Below are 20802 nucleotides of genomic sequence, written 5' to 3'. Positions count from 1 at the left end.
TAACTGAGTAAGTGCAAAAGTCATTCTATTAAACATCTGTTTCAAGCATATATATTATTCCTTATTTATATTGTTTATAAGACATTTCAAGGTTGCCTAATACAAAAACAGTTTAAACACCACCACCAAATTGTTCCTAAATTACTTATTTTCTAAATTGAAGCGTAAGTCCTACTCCTATGAATAAAAAATCCCCTGCAAGTTTATCCAGTTCATAAGAAATAAGATGCTCCTCACTATTTTCCCAAGTAAGAGCTCTGGATTTTTTCACCCTCTTGTTCAGACCAGCCAGGACAACCCGTCGCATTACAGAGCACTACAAAGCCATCACAGCCCTACATCACGTGGATGATTTTCGCTAAATGTGATTTTTTTTTTCTTAAAATAACAGGTTTAAGCTAAAGCTCCCTTCAAGAAGTTACAGATTCTTACTTTCTTGGTAAAAAGCAGCCCTCAGCAGGGTTGAGCTACTCTAAATAAATGAAAATTATATTTTAAACAAATTTGACTCTAAAGATGTGAAATAAAGAGAAATATTTCAAGCCAGCTACTGAGCATACTCCAGGAGTATGGCACAGCAGAACGGGACTCCGAAGAGATCAAAAGGTAAGGTTCAAGAGAGGTAAACTGATAGGTGGGTCTTCCGTAGCTGCTCCTTTTAAAGCTTCAGAATTATAATACTTACACAAACTGAAACACAAAGCCCTTTACAAATGTCGACAAATTGCTATACTTCTGTCTCCTCTGGAAGTTCTTAGAAAGTACAATTTATCCTGGGCGTTCGTGATAACAAAGAAATAAACAGTTCGAGGGGAAAGGTTGTCTGCCACTCCCACCACCCCAGGAAGTGGCCAACATGGCATGTTGCTTGACTTCAATAAATCATCCAAATTTTATCATTTCTATTAGTGTTACCGTATTATTTATCATATCTATGTACTAGATACTGATTTTTGTAATATTATCAGTACATATTAAAAAGCTTTTCAAAGATTCCAAAGCATGACTTCAACTTTCAAGTACGGGCAGGAACTACTACTCTTATGCCAACAATTCCAACTAACCATGAGCACTGAAGTATTTAAGCAAGAGCAAGCAAATTAGTTCACTTCTCACTGCAATGAAATAGAGAAGATAACCTAAAAAGAAATGTTTTCATGGTCGAATGCAGTGAAGTTGGAACTGGACTATACTATTAATCTTACGATTTTTGCCCATGAAAGATGATTCAATTGTAAGTAACCAGTATCATCTTTTTATGTCTGATCAAAACAATGTTTGTTTCAGCAACTTCCTTTCATCTTTCTACACCGGAGTATTAGTACAGGGCTGACAGAAGAAAAACACTGATCAAAAATGATACTTTCTTTGTAAATTCTGCAGTATTATTTTAAAAAACTGTAGGTGAATTGGTGAGATGGAGAAGTCTGCCTGTTGAACTAGCAATACTTTCCTGTCCAGAAAAGTTTTGTGGCATTTCTCTTCTGTTGGCCTTCCAACAAATCATCACAGTTTGTTCAAGATGGCATTTTCCTGGATGGCATGTATAATTGATGTATGTCACATTTTATAAAATGATTGCAAGGTAAATTCAATTTTCTCTTTTCCTTGTTTGTGTCCTCTAAGAACCTCTTATCTCCACATATCAATTACAGAGCAGTGACAGAGATCGGATACAAATCACTCCAATGAATGTAATAGCAAAAGTGATTAGAGATGGGGAGAGATTAATTGCATGTGTCAGATATAAATAAAGGGTTTAGGAGACAAACCAGCACTTTGAGTCTGTCTGTGTACTTCAGATCTCTTACAGACACCAAACCCCAAACCTTATAAACAGACAAGTATAAGAAGCAGCTATGTTAAAATAGCGAGTCAGATAATAGAAACTTTAGCATCTGCCATTTCTTCAGAGCAGCATGCATAATGTATGTACATATGCCGAAGGAACAGACACCCAGTTTAGGCGTGTCTCCCTAGCTTCACCAGCTCGTGATGAGTCCCTGTAAGAACAGGGTGCCATTAGCTGCATTTGGGAGAAAACGAAGGAACTATTGTTTCCATAAACCATGTCTTCAAAGCTTGATTACATTTGTTGAGGCAACATGATGAAAATTAAGTGCCAGATATTTAAAGATGTTTTATGCCAATTTTGGCTATGTAAGTTCCCTTCATAGTAAGATTGAAAAAAGTCTTACAGAAAGTTTATTATATTAACTTATATTATTATTGCAAAAAGACCTCATCCTCTATTAGAGTTGATATATTTACAACGTTATCATGAGTCTGAGGAAAGTCAACTGGAAGTTGAGTTCTACCAGCAGGAGGGGACAGAGCCTACCAGCTGCCCGGGACAGAGGCAGCAGCAGATGCAGAAGCGCACCATGTATGGCAATAGGTATTATCAGAAACAGTCCAGAGGAAGACGAAATTGGAGAGCAATCAATATTTCTGCTATTTATCAGCAAGAACATTGACAGAATATTTGGTTATAGCCAAAGAAAAGCTCAAGCTGCCACAGAGGTTTCTTGGCTCATCTTTATTATTCCTGCAGTTCAGCAACCTATCCTTTTAACCACAGGTTTCCTTCTATATCACTACAGTTAAAAGTGAGGAAAGTTTTCCTTTAAGGAAAAGAAAGGTACAGAATGATGGAAGAGATCTGGCTGAAGCTTTTAAAACAAAACCCAAAACCAATAACAAACAAAAAAGCACCAACACAATGAAATCTGGAGTCCAAGAATGCTGATAAATCCTGAACATCATCTGTTCCTTCTTTGTAATGCACAGAAAATGATTCTACACTGAAACACAGTATATCCCTTTTGCAGGTAATAGGGTAAACCATTGAGAATAGCAGCCTTCACTGAAATTCCTACCTCTGGATAAAGCTTCAACTAACATTTGTTCCAATGTATCAAAGTCAAATCTTTAACACTAACTCAATTTATTCCTTTTTCTTATAGCCACACTTGCTACTAAAATGTGTTTGACTTACACGTATCTATCTCAAGAGCATGATTAAGTTGTATTCAATCTATTCTCAAAATAATAAGAAACAAAAAAAAATCCCTATTTAAAAATTTATGCCCTTTATTATTAGAGCAGATTGGAGCTACAACTGAAGAAAAAGCACCAAGACAGTATTTTGCCAGGGTACTAAAGATGGCATTTACACAGAATTTATCCTTAAGGTTCAGTTTTAAATCTCAAACACTTTCACAGGCTCCTTCAAATTAACTTTTCGGATCACAAAATGATGTGAAGTGACCATCAAAGCAAAAGGCACACGTTTCCTTATGAAACCACACACGACACACCCACCAGGGAATCCACCCGGCAAACTCTGCTTGACAAAGAGAAAGCAAAGCCTGGGTGGAAAATGGGAAAGAAATGTCATTATTTCAGAGTGACTTCAAACCAGTGCACAGAGGCCTGAGCTGTACTCTGTTGGGCTTCTCCAGGAGCTGATCAGAACCTCAGGCATGTGCAGTACATTCACAGCGCAGAAATGCAATTTCACTTTATCCCATACTCTTTCTCCTTCCCCCACCAAAAAAAAAGAAAGAAAAAAAAGAGCATCATCAAAGCACTAATTTCACGTCAACAGCACTGACCTGGAGAGGCTAAGCGAAGTAAATTCCCTCGGCATGAACTAAAAACAGTTTGACAAGTTTATAGAGCTTGTGTGAATTTGACCTCAGAACAGAAGTATCTGCTCGCTGCGGGTGCCAGCCCATTCTTTTTTTTTTTTCCTGCCTACACCTGAAAACTGGAAGTAGCTATGAAAAATTCATGTAGCAGTATGCTTCAAACATATCCATGAAGGATCCTCAACATCTGCCGACTTGAACAAACCTTGATGGTTAATATGAAAAATTATGTTAGTGAAATGCTCTCTTCCAGAGAGGAAAACGTCTGCTGAGAATCTTCTGAAAACTTCTCTTAACAAACCTGACAGAAGGATGTCTAAAGTAATATTCTACCAAATACACTGACAGGTAATAGGGCATTTTCCCTCTACTTTCTTTCCTAACAATATAAAGAATATTTCATTTTAACAGACACTGAAAGTGACCTAAACATCTTGTGCTATCATAAGAACCTTTCTTTATAACAGAAAAACAAACAAAAACTTTCAGTGCACAATCAGTACACTGTGAGTCAGAAATGGGACTCCTCCCTTCTGCAAAATTTATGCTTCGATACATTAAATTGAAGAACGAAATAGGCACCAACCAGAGACAAACAGTGTCTATTTAGCCTCATGTCAGTGTCTGCTGTAATGGAATAAAATTCTTCTTGCAAGTGGAAGCTGGGCAGAACAACATGACACCCTTGTATTTTAAATTAATGGCAATGCAACCAAGCCAGGAGTTTAATTTTCAGTCCCCAACTTTTTTTTTTTTTTACTTTTTTTTTTTTTAAGCATTGCCAGGGCTCAAGGGGAAAATTTATCTTCGTTAAATGATAATTGGCTTTATTATCTTTGACTCTTCAGAAATGCTGGCTGGCAAGGTTTTTAAAATTTTCATCAATCTTGTTTTCTGTTTTTACAAAGCCTGCATCAGAAAAAGACGTCAGTCTGCAGAACACTCTGTATCTCCCGGTGTTATGAATAGGTCTTGAGACTATCTAATTTACTAATAAATCTGTTGAAGCGACACGCATCTCAATATTTCACAGCGTAACAAGAAGGTCCAGAAGCAAGGCCCTGAATTGCAGTTCCAGATGATTAGCGCTGCAAAGCCAATTGAAGCAGGAGCATCTCAGCTGTCAGAACAGCTTACACATACCCAACTTTCGCAAACTTGCCATTTAAATCATCTACTGGGGGACACTTTCTCAAATTTTTCATAAAATACTTCGACTAAGGTCTGAAATAGCAGCACATACGGTTAAAAGTTTCTAAGACTGGGCCAAAGCACCTCACATCTACAGCACTGCACTTAATAATAGAAAAATCTCAGCAGGGCTTTTCAAACTTCTTCTAAGGTCGCACCAGACTCTTGCCGTGTTGTCATGTAATAAAGTAACAAGGGCACGCACGGCGTACGTTGCCATGAATACCTCAGCCAGTTCCTTACAGTAATAAAAAGCTCCCTATGAATCTTTTCCTTTTCTTCCCTCTAAAAAAACTTCTTAAATTCATCTTATATACTAGAAATCCTTACAGTTAGTTTCCTTAACTTAGCTCTTAACACCCCTGCTCCCTGTTTCCCCTCCAAAACACCTTCATGTATAAGTGGCACAGCCTACAGCAAAGCACCGTGTATCAGTCTGTATGTCTAAGTTCCACACTACGACTGTAAGAGGCTTGGAGGCAACGTTTCAGAGACATTTAGCTGATACACCGAGTATGGCCTTCGAGAGAATAAGAGTTTTTATGATGGCCTCACTTTAATGAGCATTTCGATCTTTAAGTGTCCCTCCAACACTGGGAAGATCAAAAGCACATCATTTTATTCCCCGACAAGCCAGAGTCTTCAGGAAGAGATCTCACCAGCTCTGCTGCAGTGGCACAACGGACACAAAAGAAAAAGCCTAAAGAATTAAGGATTGGTTTAAGATATCATCAAATCTATTGTTGAATAGATGGAAACAGGAAAGGACATTAAGGATTTCGCTGTTGTTTTTATTGAAAAGTAATATTCACACCTAAGAAGCTTGTGACAGCTCAGTGATATATTCACTGTCACTCCTCTTTGGTCAATTTGGGAAGTTCCAGCAATGGAGCTAATACCAAAATCCTCCAAAACAGTAACAGTGAAATTTCAACAGGAAGCAAGTAATGTATTTGAGTCAGAAAGCAAACTGAGTTTTACTATTTCTGTTGCCAAACTCTTGACTTTCAGACTTTCCGATTTTCCTAGCCAAAAATTTTGTGTTATTTACATGAAAGCTGGGACATATGGTCAAAAAAAAAAAAAAAAAAAAAAGGAAAGAAAAGGCAAGATTTTCATTAGCTTAGTATACAGTTCAACTGATTTTAAGACATGTTAAATTTAGGACTAATTTATGACATCTCATACTAATTTCAAATGTGACATTATTCCCAATATGCTGCCTGTTGGACATCATTTGTATTTCACTGGAGTCTGTCACCTCAGCGATCATCTAATCCTCTTGAAACCAGTGGACACATGTCCATTTGAAAGAAATGACCACTGATTTCAAGCATGGTTGGACTGGACCTCATGCTGTGACCTGGACTTTCAAACTAGGACACGTGGTTTTTAGAGGGCAGGCAGGCAGAACACTACTGCTCAACCAAGCTAGGGCCTCCGTCATTCCGGACAAGTACTGCTCAATACTTGGATCTTCTCATAGGGTGACCATACCTATTGGCCAACACATCTTCAGTGCAAAGCATATTTAAAGAATAAACCATCACAGTAATGCGCACTGGATACATATCTGAAAACACCAAGATGTTCTAAAGATCTGTTAATTTTCAATGAACCAGGGCATTCTCATGTCTACATTTTCAATGTCTGACCAGCCTCAGAATGTAGACAAAAGCAAACCCAAGCACAGCAGAAGCAACACTGACAAGCTGAAAGGCTTTCTTCTGCAGCTGTTTTCCAGCTTCCATGCATTGTGTCTGTAATCAGAGCGATGGGTGAGTGGAAGACTTCATGCTGCTTGGGACGGACTGAGCTATAGGCTAGACTGACCAGAAACAAAATGCCTTTACCTTTAATACTCAGAGCCCTACTAGAGAAGTCATCATGATTAGGGCTTTTAGACTGGATTTTTGAAACATGTTCAACATCCCCAGATCTTCTTATTCAACATGTATCAAATGCAGCTATTCATTGAAGGACAGTTTACGATATTTTCCAGATGTCGCTCAGACTCCATTTACTTCCAGCCACGATTCAAAGCATTGACTTAAATCTCCAATATAAGGCCCTGTAACTCATCTTCTGCTTAGCTCAGGGCTATACCTTTCTCCTGCTGTCAGTCTTGTAAGCTGTCCTGTTCTGGTTCGAAATACAGCTTTCTCAGCTGTTAGACTGATCCTGCAAATCTGCTTTTCCTACAGGCTGGAGCAAGTCTGACACGGATCTCCTTCAAGGAATAACAAGTTATGCATATCTAACACTGTTCTCAGTGGATGACTGCCCTGGGAATTATCTATAGTTTTTTCTTCCTTTTGCCCTCAATGAAAGTGGCAATATGCATGCTGAGTCATGTAGCAAGGCAGTACTCAATAATTAATGTATAATCTACTCACACAGAGATTGGATATTCCACTTGTGGTTTATTTGATTTTGATTAAACTGGCTTTAAATTTTATATATGTCCTAATGGAAAATGACATGTCATCACTCTTAACATCTGATAAGATTCAGACAGTGACAATTCAGTGTGGTATCTTCCACACCTGATGTACCTTGAACAATCTATTTCCAACCACTTGCTGGAATTCTTTATTACTCTTCCAAAACACATAATTTTTCTGCAACCATTCTCTGAATATTGCTTGAGGACTATATTTTTGCGTGATTATTTTCTGTTACTGGACCAAAAAGATTTATTCACTTCTATCTAATGTATCACATGTGTTTCATCCTGAGATCAAAGTTCAGAATGACCACGTTAATCTCATTTTCTGTACAGAGACTGTTATGCCTCATGGCCAGAGTACCTTCCTTCAATGCACACATAGCATTAATAATCCTGGATATCAAGACGACAATTTAAAAATCTCATTGGCTAATATTAATTTTCACAAGCAAATCCACGTTTGGCATTCCATCTTTCTTCAGTTTCTTTTACCCATTTAATCTTGCCTATTTTTCACACTCCAGATAGACTTTGCAGTCATGGTATCAGGTCTGTATGTGTTTTGAAGTGTTTTCTTTTCCATATGCCCATATTACCTTCTGCTTTGCATAGCACTTGTTATGCATGCATGATCACAGACTATTTCTAGCATTAATTAAGATATGAAATTAAAGTGGGAAGTACATTATTGGTCACATAATACAAACAATACAAATTTGCTTTAAAAATGAAATTACTAAAGTGTTAGCAAACCTCTTTATACTGTCAGAAATAATAATGTTTACAATCTACATGCCACAGTACAGCCAGAATTCACAAGTGGATTTGGAATGCTATTTCCACTTCAGAAAGATACACATAAAACCCCAGAGAAGTTCATTTAGTTTATAAACATACTGGGGAAGAAACCACAGGTTTGTCTCTTCTGCTGTCTGTTACAGCACACAGCTTCTGCCCTCTGTGACCCTTGATCCCACTAACAGGGCTTCATGGAAGAACAGCTCTCCTCGAAATCTGGCTAGGAATTTTAGCAGAAAAATCATATTTTCTTAGATATTAAATGTTTCACAGGAACATAACAGTTTAATGAACTTCTGACAAACATCACCATTTTCCAAAAGCAATTTGCCAGGCTTCCTGCCAAGAAACCCAGACCCCCAAGAAGCCCAAGCTACTGTCGGGAAACGAGCCATAGGGATTGGCTCAAACACAGCGGTATCCAAGATCAAGAGATCTGGGTCTCTCATCACTCCCACCGATCCAGAGCTGAGGGTCTCACACCTTCCAGAAGCCCAAACCGTAAGAGCAGCCTGTCAGTAAAGCCACCAGTGTCATCAGCGTTTTACCCACTCATCTCTTCCTCGTCTCTACAATCAAAACCAGAAACCTCCACATTTACACAACAGACTAAATATGCTCCCTATTTTGCTGCTACATGAAAATCACCTTTACCAAATGCCCTCAGAAAAGGAGTCAAACTATTATACTGTGTTTAGAATATTAATTTTTCATACAGACACATTTACTAAATGTTTTACAACAGTTTACACGTGCGTATTTTTGCTGAACGTGCACATTCGTAGCTTTAGCGTGCAGTCATCCTTCTGACCCCATTGCTCTGTGACTTTGCCCTCCCCTTTGCTGCACAATCTACTCACGGAATGCCTCCATAATGGTAGGTGCTAATATAATTTGCGCAATGTAAAATAGTAAGTAATAACAATGAAATGCATGTTCCCCAGGACTCTGTGATAACTCCAGGTAAAAATAATGTCATAGACTGGGAATAGACTCATTAATAAAATTGCACTCAGAAAAGTGACTTGTTTACTTATGCACAATGGAAAACAATACATTCTGAACCCCTGCATTCAGAAGAAATTATGATCACCACTCCACAACAAACAGCGAGGGCTATCATCACGCAACTGCCTTGCATAAAATAAGCCATCAGACAAAAGGCTTTGAGGGTGATTTGTTGAGGGCATACACTCTCTTAGGTCCCTCTTACTGCACAAGGAGCTTGACATGCTCCAAACCATGCAGGAAAATTTGACCTGCTTTAAAGATCCAGTCCTTTGTTAGCAAGGCTCTTTTTATTGGGCAGACTTTTGCGAGTACTGCCTGCAACTTCGGTATGACAGCACGTTTTCTGGAATTTGGATACTCACTTGCTACACTGAGATGAATAAACGGACTCGTCTTGTTCTCCCCATTCTTTTCATTGACCGCTTGGACATAGTAGCCTCCTGCATCGGTCACTGATGTTGCAAGGATGACCAGCTGATTCTCCAGTGTGATGGCTCTATTTAGGAAAGAGAAAGATCGTGTTGAAATCAGCATGCTATCCACCAGGTGAAAACTGTACAACATTTCAGACTCAACAGACTGATACGACATCCATCGGTCGTCTAAATCAAGGTGTTGGGGAGTCAAAACCAGCCTGATTCCAAACACATTCACAAGTAATATTTAAGATCTTTGACACCTCTAAGCTTTTTCTCTGTTTAGGTCACGTAAGATGTTCACGGTGACATGCAGAAAGCTGCAACATATGAAACTAGAACAGTTAAAATGGCAATAAGAAGCTACACAAGAAATGGCAAACTACTACAGAGACCGATAGCCTGCAAACCGCATCGTTATGGGCTGGTGACAGTCCTGGCAAACATCAGAGTGCTGCAAAGCTGGTTTTATTGGAAACCTTCTCAACAAATGAAAGCTAGCCTATCAAAGACTGACACTCAGGGAATAACAACACCTAGTTTAGTGAAAATCAAAGGCAGCAGAACCTCAGAAGGTAAACTTTCTGTATTTATGGCATCGCTCATTATTGCAACATCACAGACAAAAATGTCGGCAAGTTAGAGCCTAATTGATATACACAGATGATCTGTGTGTAGAGAAGGAGAGAAGGGTTTACATTTAATCTAAAATAGGTAGGAAAGCACAACCCTGTAGTTAGCACCGGTGTAGGCCTGAAGGAGTCAACAAATGTCATTGTATAACACACGTCTGTTCTTGCTTAGGGCTGCTACATAACAAATGTCTCTATAAACTCCCTTGTCGGCAGCATTACCCATTTTCACTGCAATAGGGTTGGTTACTTTGCATTTTACATGTATTAGATGGTCTTTTCTTGACTATACAAGCTAAAGGTTTAACCTAGAGACAACATGTAAAAATTTAAGGGCTTAACTAAACAGAACACGGGAAGCTCAACAGCCAGATCAGAATAAAAGAACACGTGACGCTCCAGAGAAGGCCTGTGGAGGAAAGAGCCGACACCAATGCAGACTGGGACAGGCACAAACTTGGAAATCTGAATGCAAGACTTGGAGCAAGAAACTCCTACCTTCATTTATATTACTTGATGAGAAGCCCCACTGACTGCAGCTGTGCTATTAGTCATATCCTTGAGCATGAGGTTGAAACAACATATAAAATTATTACACTGGATGAAACAAGTTCATACATCAATAGGCCTCAAAAAGAGTCAGTGCTAAGTCAAAGTATTTGTACGCTAATCAGTCAATAATGAACAATCCTGCATTTCTTTCTTGTTTTGGCAGGGTGTGGTTGACGTTAATAATTTATGACTACTTTGATTTTGAAAAAGCATTTAAAGCAATAGGGAAAATCACAGATTCCTACTGCAACATACTAGTTTTTATACGTAGGAGGGGGCATAGAAAATTCCAGTGAGAACACAGCAGTGTTCAAAGGCTGTATTTTATTCACATCACTTCAATATTCTAATGTGGATGAAAAGAACACTGAACTTCTATAAAGCTATCAGTAGATACCAATAAATAAAAACCTCCTGAAACATACGCAAGGCTATATTCTCAGCTCTGATTGCACATCAGCTAAAGATCCTGTTTACATTATCTTTATTGACAGTTCTTATAAAAACTCTTTAAAAAAAATCACAATATGACTTTTTTCTTTATTCAATGAACACGTACTAGCCTAACTGACTTAGAAAATTAATCATAGAAACTGTGATAGATTTACAGTGGGGATATTAAATGCAATTAATGTGACATTTGATTAAGCAAATAAAGATAAAATTCCAATGAAACACTAATAATTGAATATTCAAAGACAATGACATTTACATTAATTTCTACTTCAGTTCTAAAGAAAGCAGCATTAGAAAGATTCTTTGAAAATACTGAAATATATTTCAAACTGCTTTGATGCCAGCTGCAGCTGCCCCCCAAGTTTTAAAGGTGATCCTTGAATACTGGCGAGATGCACACTGCTCCTATTCGTATTAAGTTGGCTGGAAGTTCTGACAGTTGAACCGTTACATTCCTTATATACTAATCAAGAGCAAAGGGAATCAAGATGTATTTATTAAGAAAAATGTTCAAAACAAAGATGTTTTTAAAAATAATAAAGCACAAATATTTCTTGGAATGTGAGAAAAATGTCACATTTGTGAGTGAAACATAACAAATTTTAAAGATTAAATGAACATAAGTATATTTGAACTGAAAGAGATCAGTGGGGAAGGGCTAAACATTATAAATTACATGTTCAAAATAGTGCAAAAAGTTTTGGTATTCACTTGTACAGAAAAAAGAATTAGAAGACAAAGCTGCTACTGAAGACAACTCTGAGGTCATCGATTACACAGTCAAATTAATGTTAAAGACCCCAAAATGAGTTATTGATATCTTAATAACTCTGTGAAAAATGGAATATTTCAATTTCATTAGCTAAAGGCAGGTATAGAGCAAGACACGAGCCTTTGCAGGCTGCAGACTCTGGGAGCTTTATTTAGATCAAATATGAGCCTTGCGCATCAAGAAAAATCCATTTGTCATGTTTTAAGGACTCATTAACTCCAATGTTTCTAAGCCATCTGAAGGTTCACGCCCCAGCCCTTGCTGGGGTTGCAGCCACTTTTTGCACAACAGCTGCACAGAGTGACCTAAAATTGGCTTCACATGTTTGTCTGGGTTTATTGTTTGTTTTCATTGTCTGATATAACTTTTAAATGATGACAGCACCACTTGAATGTTCCAAGGAAAATCTGATTCCCGGCTGCTCAATTTACCAGCATATTTGAGGAAGATGACCGCAGCAGATGGAGTGGACCTGTCAGTAATTCATACCCAGCAAAGAAATCATAAAAAATATAAATATTGCTTCTTTAAAGCAATATCAAACTTCACTCCACCTAACGATTTCAAGACAGGAGCAACTGGCAAGTAAACTAAGCAGACCGAGCCTTCGGCATTCCTTCAGCATAGGGAAAGGAGAATTTTAAGTCATATGCTTTAATAGAGGAATTTTTATAATTTCTCTGGAGCTCAGTGGCCTGTAGGGAACAGGAGACAACATGCAAACAGCAACGTGCAAGTGACAGGCAGTTCTGGTGGTGGATCCAGTATCACAATGTCCTATGAGCACTTCAGTGTTACCTTGACCACAGAAGGAGACACAGACGAGAACAGATCGATCCGAAAGTGAAGGCAAGGCGAGCCTTTCAAACCACCAGCTACACTGATGATCTGCTGCCTAACCACAGACTATGGCCCGGCAGGATGGCAGAAGGCAGCAATGATGGAGAGAAGTCATTTAATACACCCAGTTCTTCGGAGTAGCTGAACATGCAAACAGGCACCTAATGAGGTTTTCACCTCTTCCTTTTATTGCAGCCAGAATTTAGCACTTTGATACACTCCGGGATTTTTAATTGCAGCCTTCCAAATTGTCCAAATACTGTAAAAAATTCTGGTGCAAATAATCTCTAAGTTTCATCTAAAGCTTATGGAAATTATTCTGTTAGCATCAGTGGAATATGAATCAAGCCTTTGGAAGTAAAGAGAAACTTCCAAAGGGCATACTATTATTAAGGCATTCAAGACAAGGTTTTTGGAGTTAAACAAATTTTTCCTGCACTGAAAATTGCATCATTTAGTAAAATGCTGCAAATTAACTCTGCAGTATCTTAAATAGGTTGATTTCCATGAATAATGTTTTTATGTGAAGTTACCAGAATCTACTCTACAAGTGGATAATTCCCAAAAGTTCGATATTTGTTACGCTATTAGTCTACCAGATTACACAATAAGTAGATAATACTAGGTTATAAAAACATCATAAAATGAAAATCATAGAGTAACCTGATTAGGGTTTCACTCAGCAGGCTGCCATCTGCTCATGAACCAGCGTGCAATATTTTAGTACAAAGGTCTTCATAAAGCCTCTTTGCCAATGTTATCTCCAGCTAATACAAATATCAATCCCTTGTTACAAGATATTTTTTACCACAAAACCTCTGTTACCCTTTTAAAAACTCCTGTCCGCATTACATAGCGAGCACTGATCTTTCTCCAGGAGCCAGACACCACATAGTAACAGTGATGTTAATAAAAGAGGGAGAGATTATGGAGTAATAACAACACAATTGCTGCAAGACTTCCCCTATGGATTTCCCCTTTTGGAAAAACCTACAGCTACACTGCAGTTAAAAACACAGCTGTTCAAGGAGATCCCGACTCAGAGTAGTGCATGCACGGCTTAACAAAGTGAGCATTTCACCACCCATGTGTCTTCCAGTTCCGATGGGGAATTATTAATCACAATTATTTAAATACATGTCTGCTTCAAACAGTCCGTGTTTTTCAGGACTCCATCACAGAGCAAAATATCAGCCTATGTGCTACGAGCAACATGTCCACAACAACAAAGCACCAAGAGCTGTGACTGGATGCCAGTTCTACAAAATTTTATTCAAGTTCCAGGTATATCGTTACTGCAAATCAACTATCTGTTAATAAAGATTTTACACTTACACAGCCACTGAATATTAAGTATAACTACACAAATGAATGCATTGATTTTACAATCAATGCTAGTTTATACTATCGCTTCTCTAGCTATGCCATGGCACCACATGTGCTTTGGGAAGCAGCTGGGATTTCTAGTCATGAGAGCATCCCAAGGTCACACAAGAATAACCAGCGGTCCTAACTGCCAGGCAGAGGCTGACTACTATCGTGAAATGAAGGAAGCCTAGCTATGGACATGTTTAGCAGATACTTGTCCAGTAGGAAATGAGAGAAGCGGCAGAATTTCCATATTTTAAGCTTGGCTTCCCTAGTGTCCAGCACTAGTCTTGGAGCTTGCAAGGTCTTGGTTTAGTAAGGCTATAGACTTTATTCCCCACGTTTGCTAAAGAGCACGTTACACAAAACCTGTTCTGTGTAAGGCTGGAACAGAACTGGATGGAAAACTGTACTTGACAAATCACCAGTGATCCACTACCTGACTGGAAAGTTGTATCAGGTAGAAACCCACAGAGTCTGTCTTTGGCCTGGCGTTATTTAATATTTTCATTGTGTTTGTTGCCTGAATATAGATTTCACTTACTAAATCTGCAGATGAAGGCCCAAAGACTCTGGAAGACAGAATTAGAATTCCAAATACAGAAGACCTGTTCCAGCCTCTCCACAAGACTAATGTCTGCTGTTCAATGAGCAAATTCAAAATATTGTATTTGAGAAGGAATAACTGACTGCAAAACAGGCAAACCTCACAAGAGGGCCTGTAAACAGCAGCAGCATTGGAAAATATAAGAAATAGCCCCGTTTCTCACCCTGTGTGGCCTCCATTCAGTTTTGGCTATTGGATTTAAACATGTGGACTAGCCAAGAAGAATCAAAATGCCCCCAAAACTAGACCAGAACCATCCACTCTGTCCTCCCCAACCCCAAAGAGTAATCTAGAAAGCGTGACTTGCAGGAGAATACTCAAAAGAACAAAACAGTTGTCACAAGGGTCTTCATATATGTACAAGACCGTTACTAAGAAGTATCTCAGATTCAAGCAGACTCATCAAATATTGAGTCTTCTTACAAAAAATCTTAGCAGATTGCCCTCGGAAAAGCTTGTTTTTAGTCTTTGGAGATAGAGGCTCCCAGAAAGGATGCTCAGATGAATTCTTCCAAATATGTATTTAAAATCATGCTCATATCAAGCAATTACTGTTCTAGAGATTTAAAAAACCCACAAAACAAACCCCAAGATAATCACTACATAACTGATCCCGAAAGAGATGTTTGCAGTGAGAGACAATGCTACCAATCCAGAAGCAAGCAATTACACTAACAAACTAAGGAATAATATCCGTAAGCGAGCTACTTACGTTAAAATGTTCTTTTTCTCCCCCCAGGTTTTCAGCAGCTTCAATTCTTATTTAATGCAACTTAATTATTTTCACACAACTCTACTCTTTGTAAAACATTTTAAGCCACAAGACCTAGTACAGCTGATGTCAGTACCTACGTGTGCTTAAATCAAAGCTCTTGGGTGTTCTCTTGTTGAACGGCACTGCTGTGTGCCTGGATGTGCCACTCAGTGCTCAAACTAGAAGAAAAATCCAGACTTTCAAGACAAATCACACATCTCTGTCAACAACAGAAACAGTCTCCTCTTCTCCAGTCTTCTCTTCATATAAAACTCTTACTGCATTCAGGATATTTGTAAACAGAGTATCTATTTTCTTCTCTCTCCAGTTTATCAGATAATCAACACATTGAACCCCATTGCGACATCGCTATCTGTTGCTACGGACATAGCTAGCAACCACTGGAAAGAAGAATAGTGGAAATTTTTTAATATAAATGGGTTATTTAAACAAAACATTGCAGTTAAAGTGTCATAGGTTGCTGATCTACACAGCTGATGGCAAGCACAAAGACTATTTGTAATCATTTGGGATTTTATAGTTCAGTTTGCAGACACAGACAGACATGAATATTGCTCCACTTTACGATATTTCTCCTGAATTGATCATTCAAGGTACTGTGGTTTTTTTAAACACTGATTTTTTTTTCCTTTCCTTCACTGTGAAAGGAAAACTTCTGTTATCAAATTCTACCTTCACTTCTGATAAAACATGTCAGCATAATGGTACGCGGTACAGTGGTTTGTAGTCAAGGATTACACAGCTTCCTGTTGCATACTGTATCTTCATCCCATTATTTGACTGAGGTACACAGCACAGAATAAAAACAAATGTAAGACATGACTGTGAACTGCACTAACTATAAAACAAATTAGCAGCCGTACGGCCCTGTCATGAGGCAATGCACTGAAGAGATAATTGATTATACGACAATGCCAAAGGAAACTTCAACCTCTTAACGGCGTATTTAACAGATACATTTAGACTTGCCACAACTGTGCCTGCTTAGCTGCTCCCAGCCTCTGTTCATTCATGTTCCTGAATCTGCCTCAGCACCACCTCCGCCATTTTATTCCTGATTCCACAGGCATCTCATTGGAAACCGTCTCCATCTGCACACAGGTCTAGCTGAGAATAAGAGCTGGCACAGCTGCTGCTGTATAAACACACCTGGTCTCAGGAACTCAAAAATCTGTATCACAGCAACTGAGGTACCCACAGCTTGGAAATAAAATTTAAAATCTCAGATGGGTCCATGCAAATTTCTAATACATTTGGTCAGCCTTCTCCATTGAAACAAGTCCTTCTTCAGCAGCTAAATACAAGCACATGAGGATATTGTAAACCGATACTGAGTACACAGAGCATGGACAGCAATCATCTGACTGTAGCCATGAAGCTGCGTACCAGTGACGATGAAACAGCCACACACCTTGTGGGAGACCTCACGAGGAGGGCACCTGCAATGACTCTTTATTATCACGAGCCGAAGGCTGGTTTTCTTCAGAAAACTATACCTCCATCTTACAAACACTACCTCCAAACTCACCAGGCTAGCCCTTCAAGTGAACAGTAAGCAAGAGAGCCGCTCAACTCCTTTCGGTGACCCAGAATAGAAGTACGCTGAAATAAACAGGAGAGTTTCAAAGGATAGGAAAATTCACACAGCTGTAACTTTTGAGGAGTGGTAGGGAATGTTACGCTCCAGAACTAACAGTCTGATAGTCCATTAGTTTTTAGATGCATTACTTCTCCTTTTAATAATACCAAGTTGTTAAACAAAGAGCATGGATATGGTAAAAAGTAGCAAGTGACCCAAGCACCAACCCCTGCTGCTGCCATCTGTACAAAGCGCAGCGGTACTGGGGAACAACAGAGCAATTTATTTAGAGGAGTTTTACTATGAAAGATAATTAAAGATTTAGTGGCCTGGATCAATACAACAGCTAACGCCATCTACGTACGGTACCACAGTTTGCTAAGAGTAGCGTTTGCGCTACTGCTGCAAACTCATTGTATAATGTTATTATATACTACCTTAGGGTTGCTGTCTACGTCAAAATGGGGATTTTGTGTAGTTATTTCTATTTACACACCATTAAGACCTACACCATAGCTATGCAGCACAAATTGAGCACAGGCCCAGTAGCCAAGTATATCCAGGTTTTGCCAGTGATACGCGGCCTTGGGCGAGTTCTTTAGCCTTTCGGTCTGTATGTTTTGCCAAGAGAGAAAAGGGTAAAACGTGTATGTATGTCTTTTTATGCTGAAAAATTTGTCTAGAGGCTTAAACAGTTAACACCTCTAGCACTCAAAAGATGTAGAAGATTATGTAAGTGCTAAATCTTAATACTCTTTACTTTCTCCCCCTGCATTTCAGTTTGACTGTCAGGCATTTTGTTATGACTTTAGGCAAAACAACGTCTTGCTTTCTGATTTTCAACCGCTTTAACACCTCCTGAATCACACACACTGGGCAGGTGAGCTTTGCTTTCCAAACACCAGTCTGCTAGTAACCGATAGCATTGCACTACTCCTTTCCACAGAATCCCCTCACACTGAACACATTTAGTAACATGTCTACCACAGTCTCCATAAAATCCTGGTTATTACTGAAAATAATACAGCAGAAGAAATTTCAAGTCAGTCAATCACAGACTTTTTTTAATGCCATTAATGCAAACATTTCAAAGCACTTCAAGTCAGTGACAATAAAACATAAAGAAAACACTGCTTAAAAAAACCAAATCAGCTGAACTTCAGCAGAAATTTAAAAGGAAGCAGCGACTCCCCATTTCCACCACACACAGGCCATGCAGTGACATAAAAGCCAAGCCAGGTTGGATACACTCAACCTTATGCTGAACGTACCTACTAAGCCAAACACTGGAAACCTTGGAATAACAGGAAAACTGCGCAACACACAGCAGCGTTTTGTGTTATGGTTTCTACCCAAACATGCCTTCCTGTCAATACGTGTAAAACAGAGCACAGTAAAGAACTGGAAAACACTGCTCTATCAGTAGCATTTTACCTATTCAGTTAGGTCTGTGCTATACATTACTGCCAAAAACAAGACAAGCTGAAATTTTTTCAGAAAGAAAAGGAGAAATACCTCTTTCCAATAAAAGGGGCAAACATACATGAAGCTGTTGTGTGGCAAAGCTACAGAATTCTAAGAGGTGGAAAGTGAAGTTACGAGAGGATTTATGTAAGAGAATGAGAAGATAAATATATCTAAATCCAACCATTCGATCAGCCCTTTCCCAGGCACAGTAATACTACATACATGAAAATCTATGAATCCTCAATGTGAACATCAGCATCTTTTAAAATACAGCATCCTGGAAGACAACCTTTAGACATTCAGAAGTATGGCTCCCTTTTGGGATCCGTTTGTATGTTGTATTTGAAACCTGGTTGTAGCCCTTGACTCCAAAACTCATAAAGAACACTTCAGTGGCCAACTACAATGTAAATAATGCACAACTAAAGGCGCAACAGACCATATAGATTTTTTGCTTTCAACTTGGGTGGCGTTGCCAAAACCAGGAAGATAGGTAAGCCATCAACTCCATTTATTTTTAAATTACTTGAAATCAATACACGGGTGTGTTTGTATGACTTACTGCTTATTTGACTCCTGAGTCTAATGACACAAATTGCCTCGCGGTGGAGCGGCAACATATATTCAGCCCTCCTGACCATAAAGCTTAAGGAAGTCAGCGGGCCAAAGCCTGTGTAATAAATCTTGCCAGTCCTCTGGTAGAGTGACAGCAACTTCCACTTCAGAAATAGTCCCAGAGGTAAGACAGAAGGCAGAGAACCTCAACTCCCTCCCTTCCGATACTGCAGCCGAGAGCACCACGCGCTCCCTCTAACGAAGAGCAATAGAGAGTGGGTATCTGAGAGACTGCCTTGTTTACACTTGCTGGATGGTCCATAAACACCGTGCCTATCGAGCAGGCAAATGAAACCCTGAAGTGCCAGTAGATGCATTTTGGTTTCTTTGATTTTATGGCTACAATATGCTTTGCAGAGCGTTTTTATTTTCGGTACTGAAGAAACACTCAGCTATGAGTTACACAGCAAAAGAACTCACAAATCCTGCCAGAGACGCATGCGTGTTAGCAGCCTAGCTCATCTTCCCGGGGTTGTGAACAGAATGCTCAACATCTTGCCGATGCAAGTAATTCTACATAACAGTTAGACCAGAACAGAAAACCTCTGATGCCCCCAAAGTCTTTGCTGCAATCTGTCTTCACATATTTATCTCCTTACTCGCAGACATTTCTGCTGCAGAGGTTTTAGGGATTTGCTCCTGCAACGCAGCAAAAAGCTGCTCCCTGCGATTCCCCTCATCTGGAGAAGAGGTACTATTACTGAGTTAATGGACAGTAGACACAACAGTTCCATCACCTTCAGTTACTGACTCTTTTTATCCACTCTGCCCTGTAATGAGGATCTCGACTTGCTCACGTTTAACTCACAGCAGCATCAGCTATCCCCTAATCCTGCAACATATTAAAATGGAAAGATAGATGCAGAAAAACATTAAAATGCCCTTATCGCTTGGATGCAGGGGTATAAACTTAAAATAGGAGACTGTTTTTCTGTTGAAAGCAAGCAAATAAACACATTTACTTGATTTTCTTCTTAAATAATCCTTATGAGTGTTGAAAGGACGCTTTGATTATTACCGTAAAGATAAACAATGAAACATTCCGTTATACCTTACCTAGGTTAGATAGAAACAAATTCAATTCCTTCCTGTACAGGCTTTTCCCAGGTGCATTAACACACTTCTTTACATTCCAGAACTAACTTTTATTACAAGCTGAGCATGTAGGGAATGGGGAGATAGGGAAAGCAAGCAGAATGAATGGAATGCTAATGAGAAAGAAAACTACAACCCCGACAGCCAATCTCTTTAATTAGATGGACATCTACATTTTTAACTTCCAAGTTCTTAATCCTGTCATTACTGACCTCAGAAGATGGAAAATAGAAAACAATGCTCAAATAAACCCTGCAGGCTACTTGGCTAAAGGAAATGTGAAAATCAACCTCTTCTCTCCTAAGATGAAAATATGGTATAAATGAATGACAAAAAAGGGTCATACGAGAGCCAGAGCAATGAGGCCAAAGATAGCAATGTACACACTTCAGAATGAAATCTTGAAAACAGAGCTAATGAATAAAAGTCATGGAACAAGGCAGTCACACAGGACGGTCAGGTAGACTTCCTGTTTTCTTCCCTATATTCTTTACCCCAAAACCAATAGCTAAAATATGTATTTGGT

General features: G+C 38.9%; 1 protein-coding gene across 2 annotated transcripts in view; it reads right to left on the bottom strand.

The window, feature by feature from the left end:
• SDK1 (sidekick cell adhesion molecule 1) overlaps nucleotides 1-20802 on the bottom strand; it is a 429398-nt gene that overhangs the window by 213588 nt on the left and 195008 nt on the right. For both annotated transcript variants that reach the window (XM_075436492.1, XM_075436493.1), the window contains exon 5: nucleotides 9465-9598. In XM_075436492.1, coding sequence (XP_075292607.1) covers nucleotides 9465-9598 — 134 coding nt within the window. The remainder of the gene's footprint in view (nucleotides 1-9464; nucleotides 9599-20802) is intronic.

This window comes from Opisthocomus hoazin, chromosome 15 (assembly GCF_030867145.1).
Source record: "Opisthocomus hoazin isolate bOpiHoa1 chromosome 15, bOpiHoa1.hap1, whole genome shotgun sequence".
NCBI classification, from domain to species: domain Eukaryota; kingdom Metazoa; phylum Chordata; class Aves; order Opisthocomiformes; family Opisthocomidae; genus Opisthocomus; species Opisthocomus hoazin.
The sequence above is the reverse complement of the archived record's forward strand: the minus strand, read 5'-3'. Positions and strand labels throughout refer to the sequence as shown.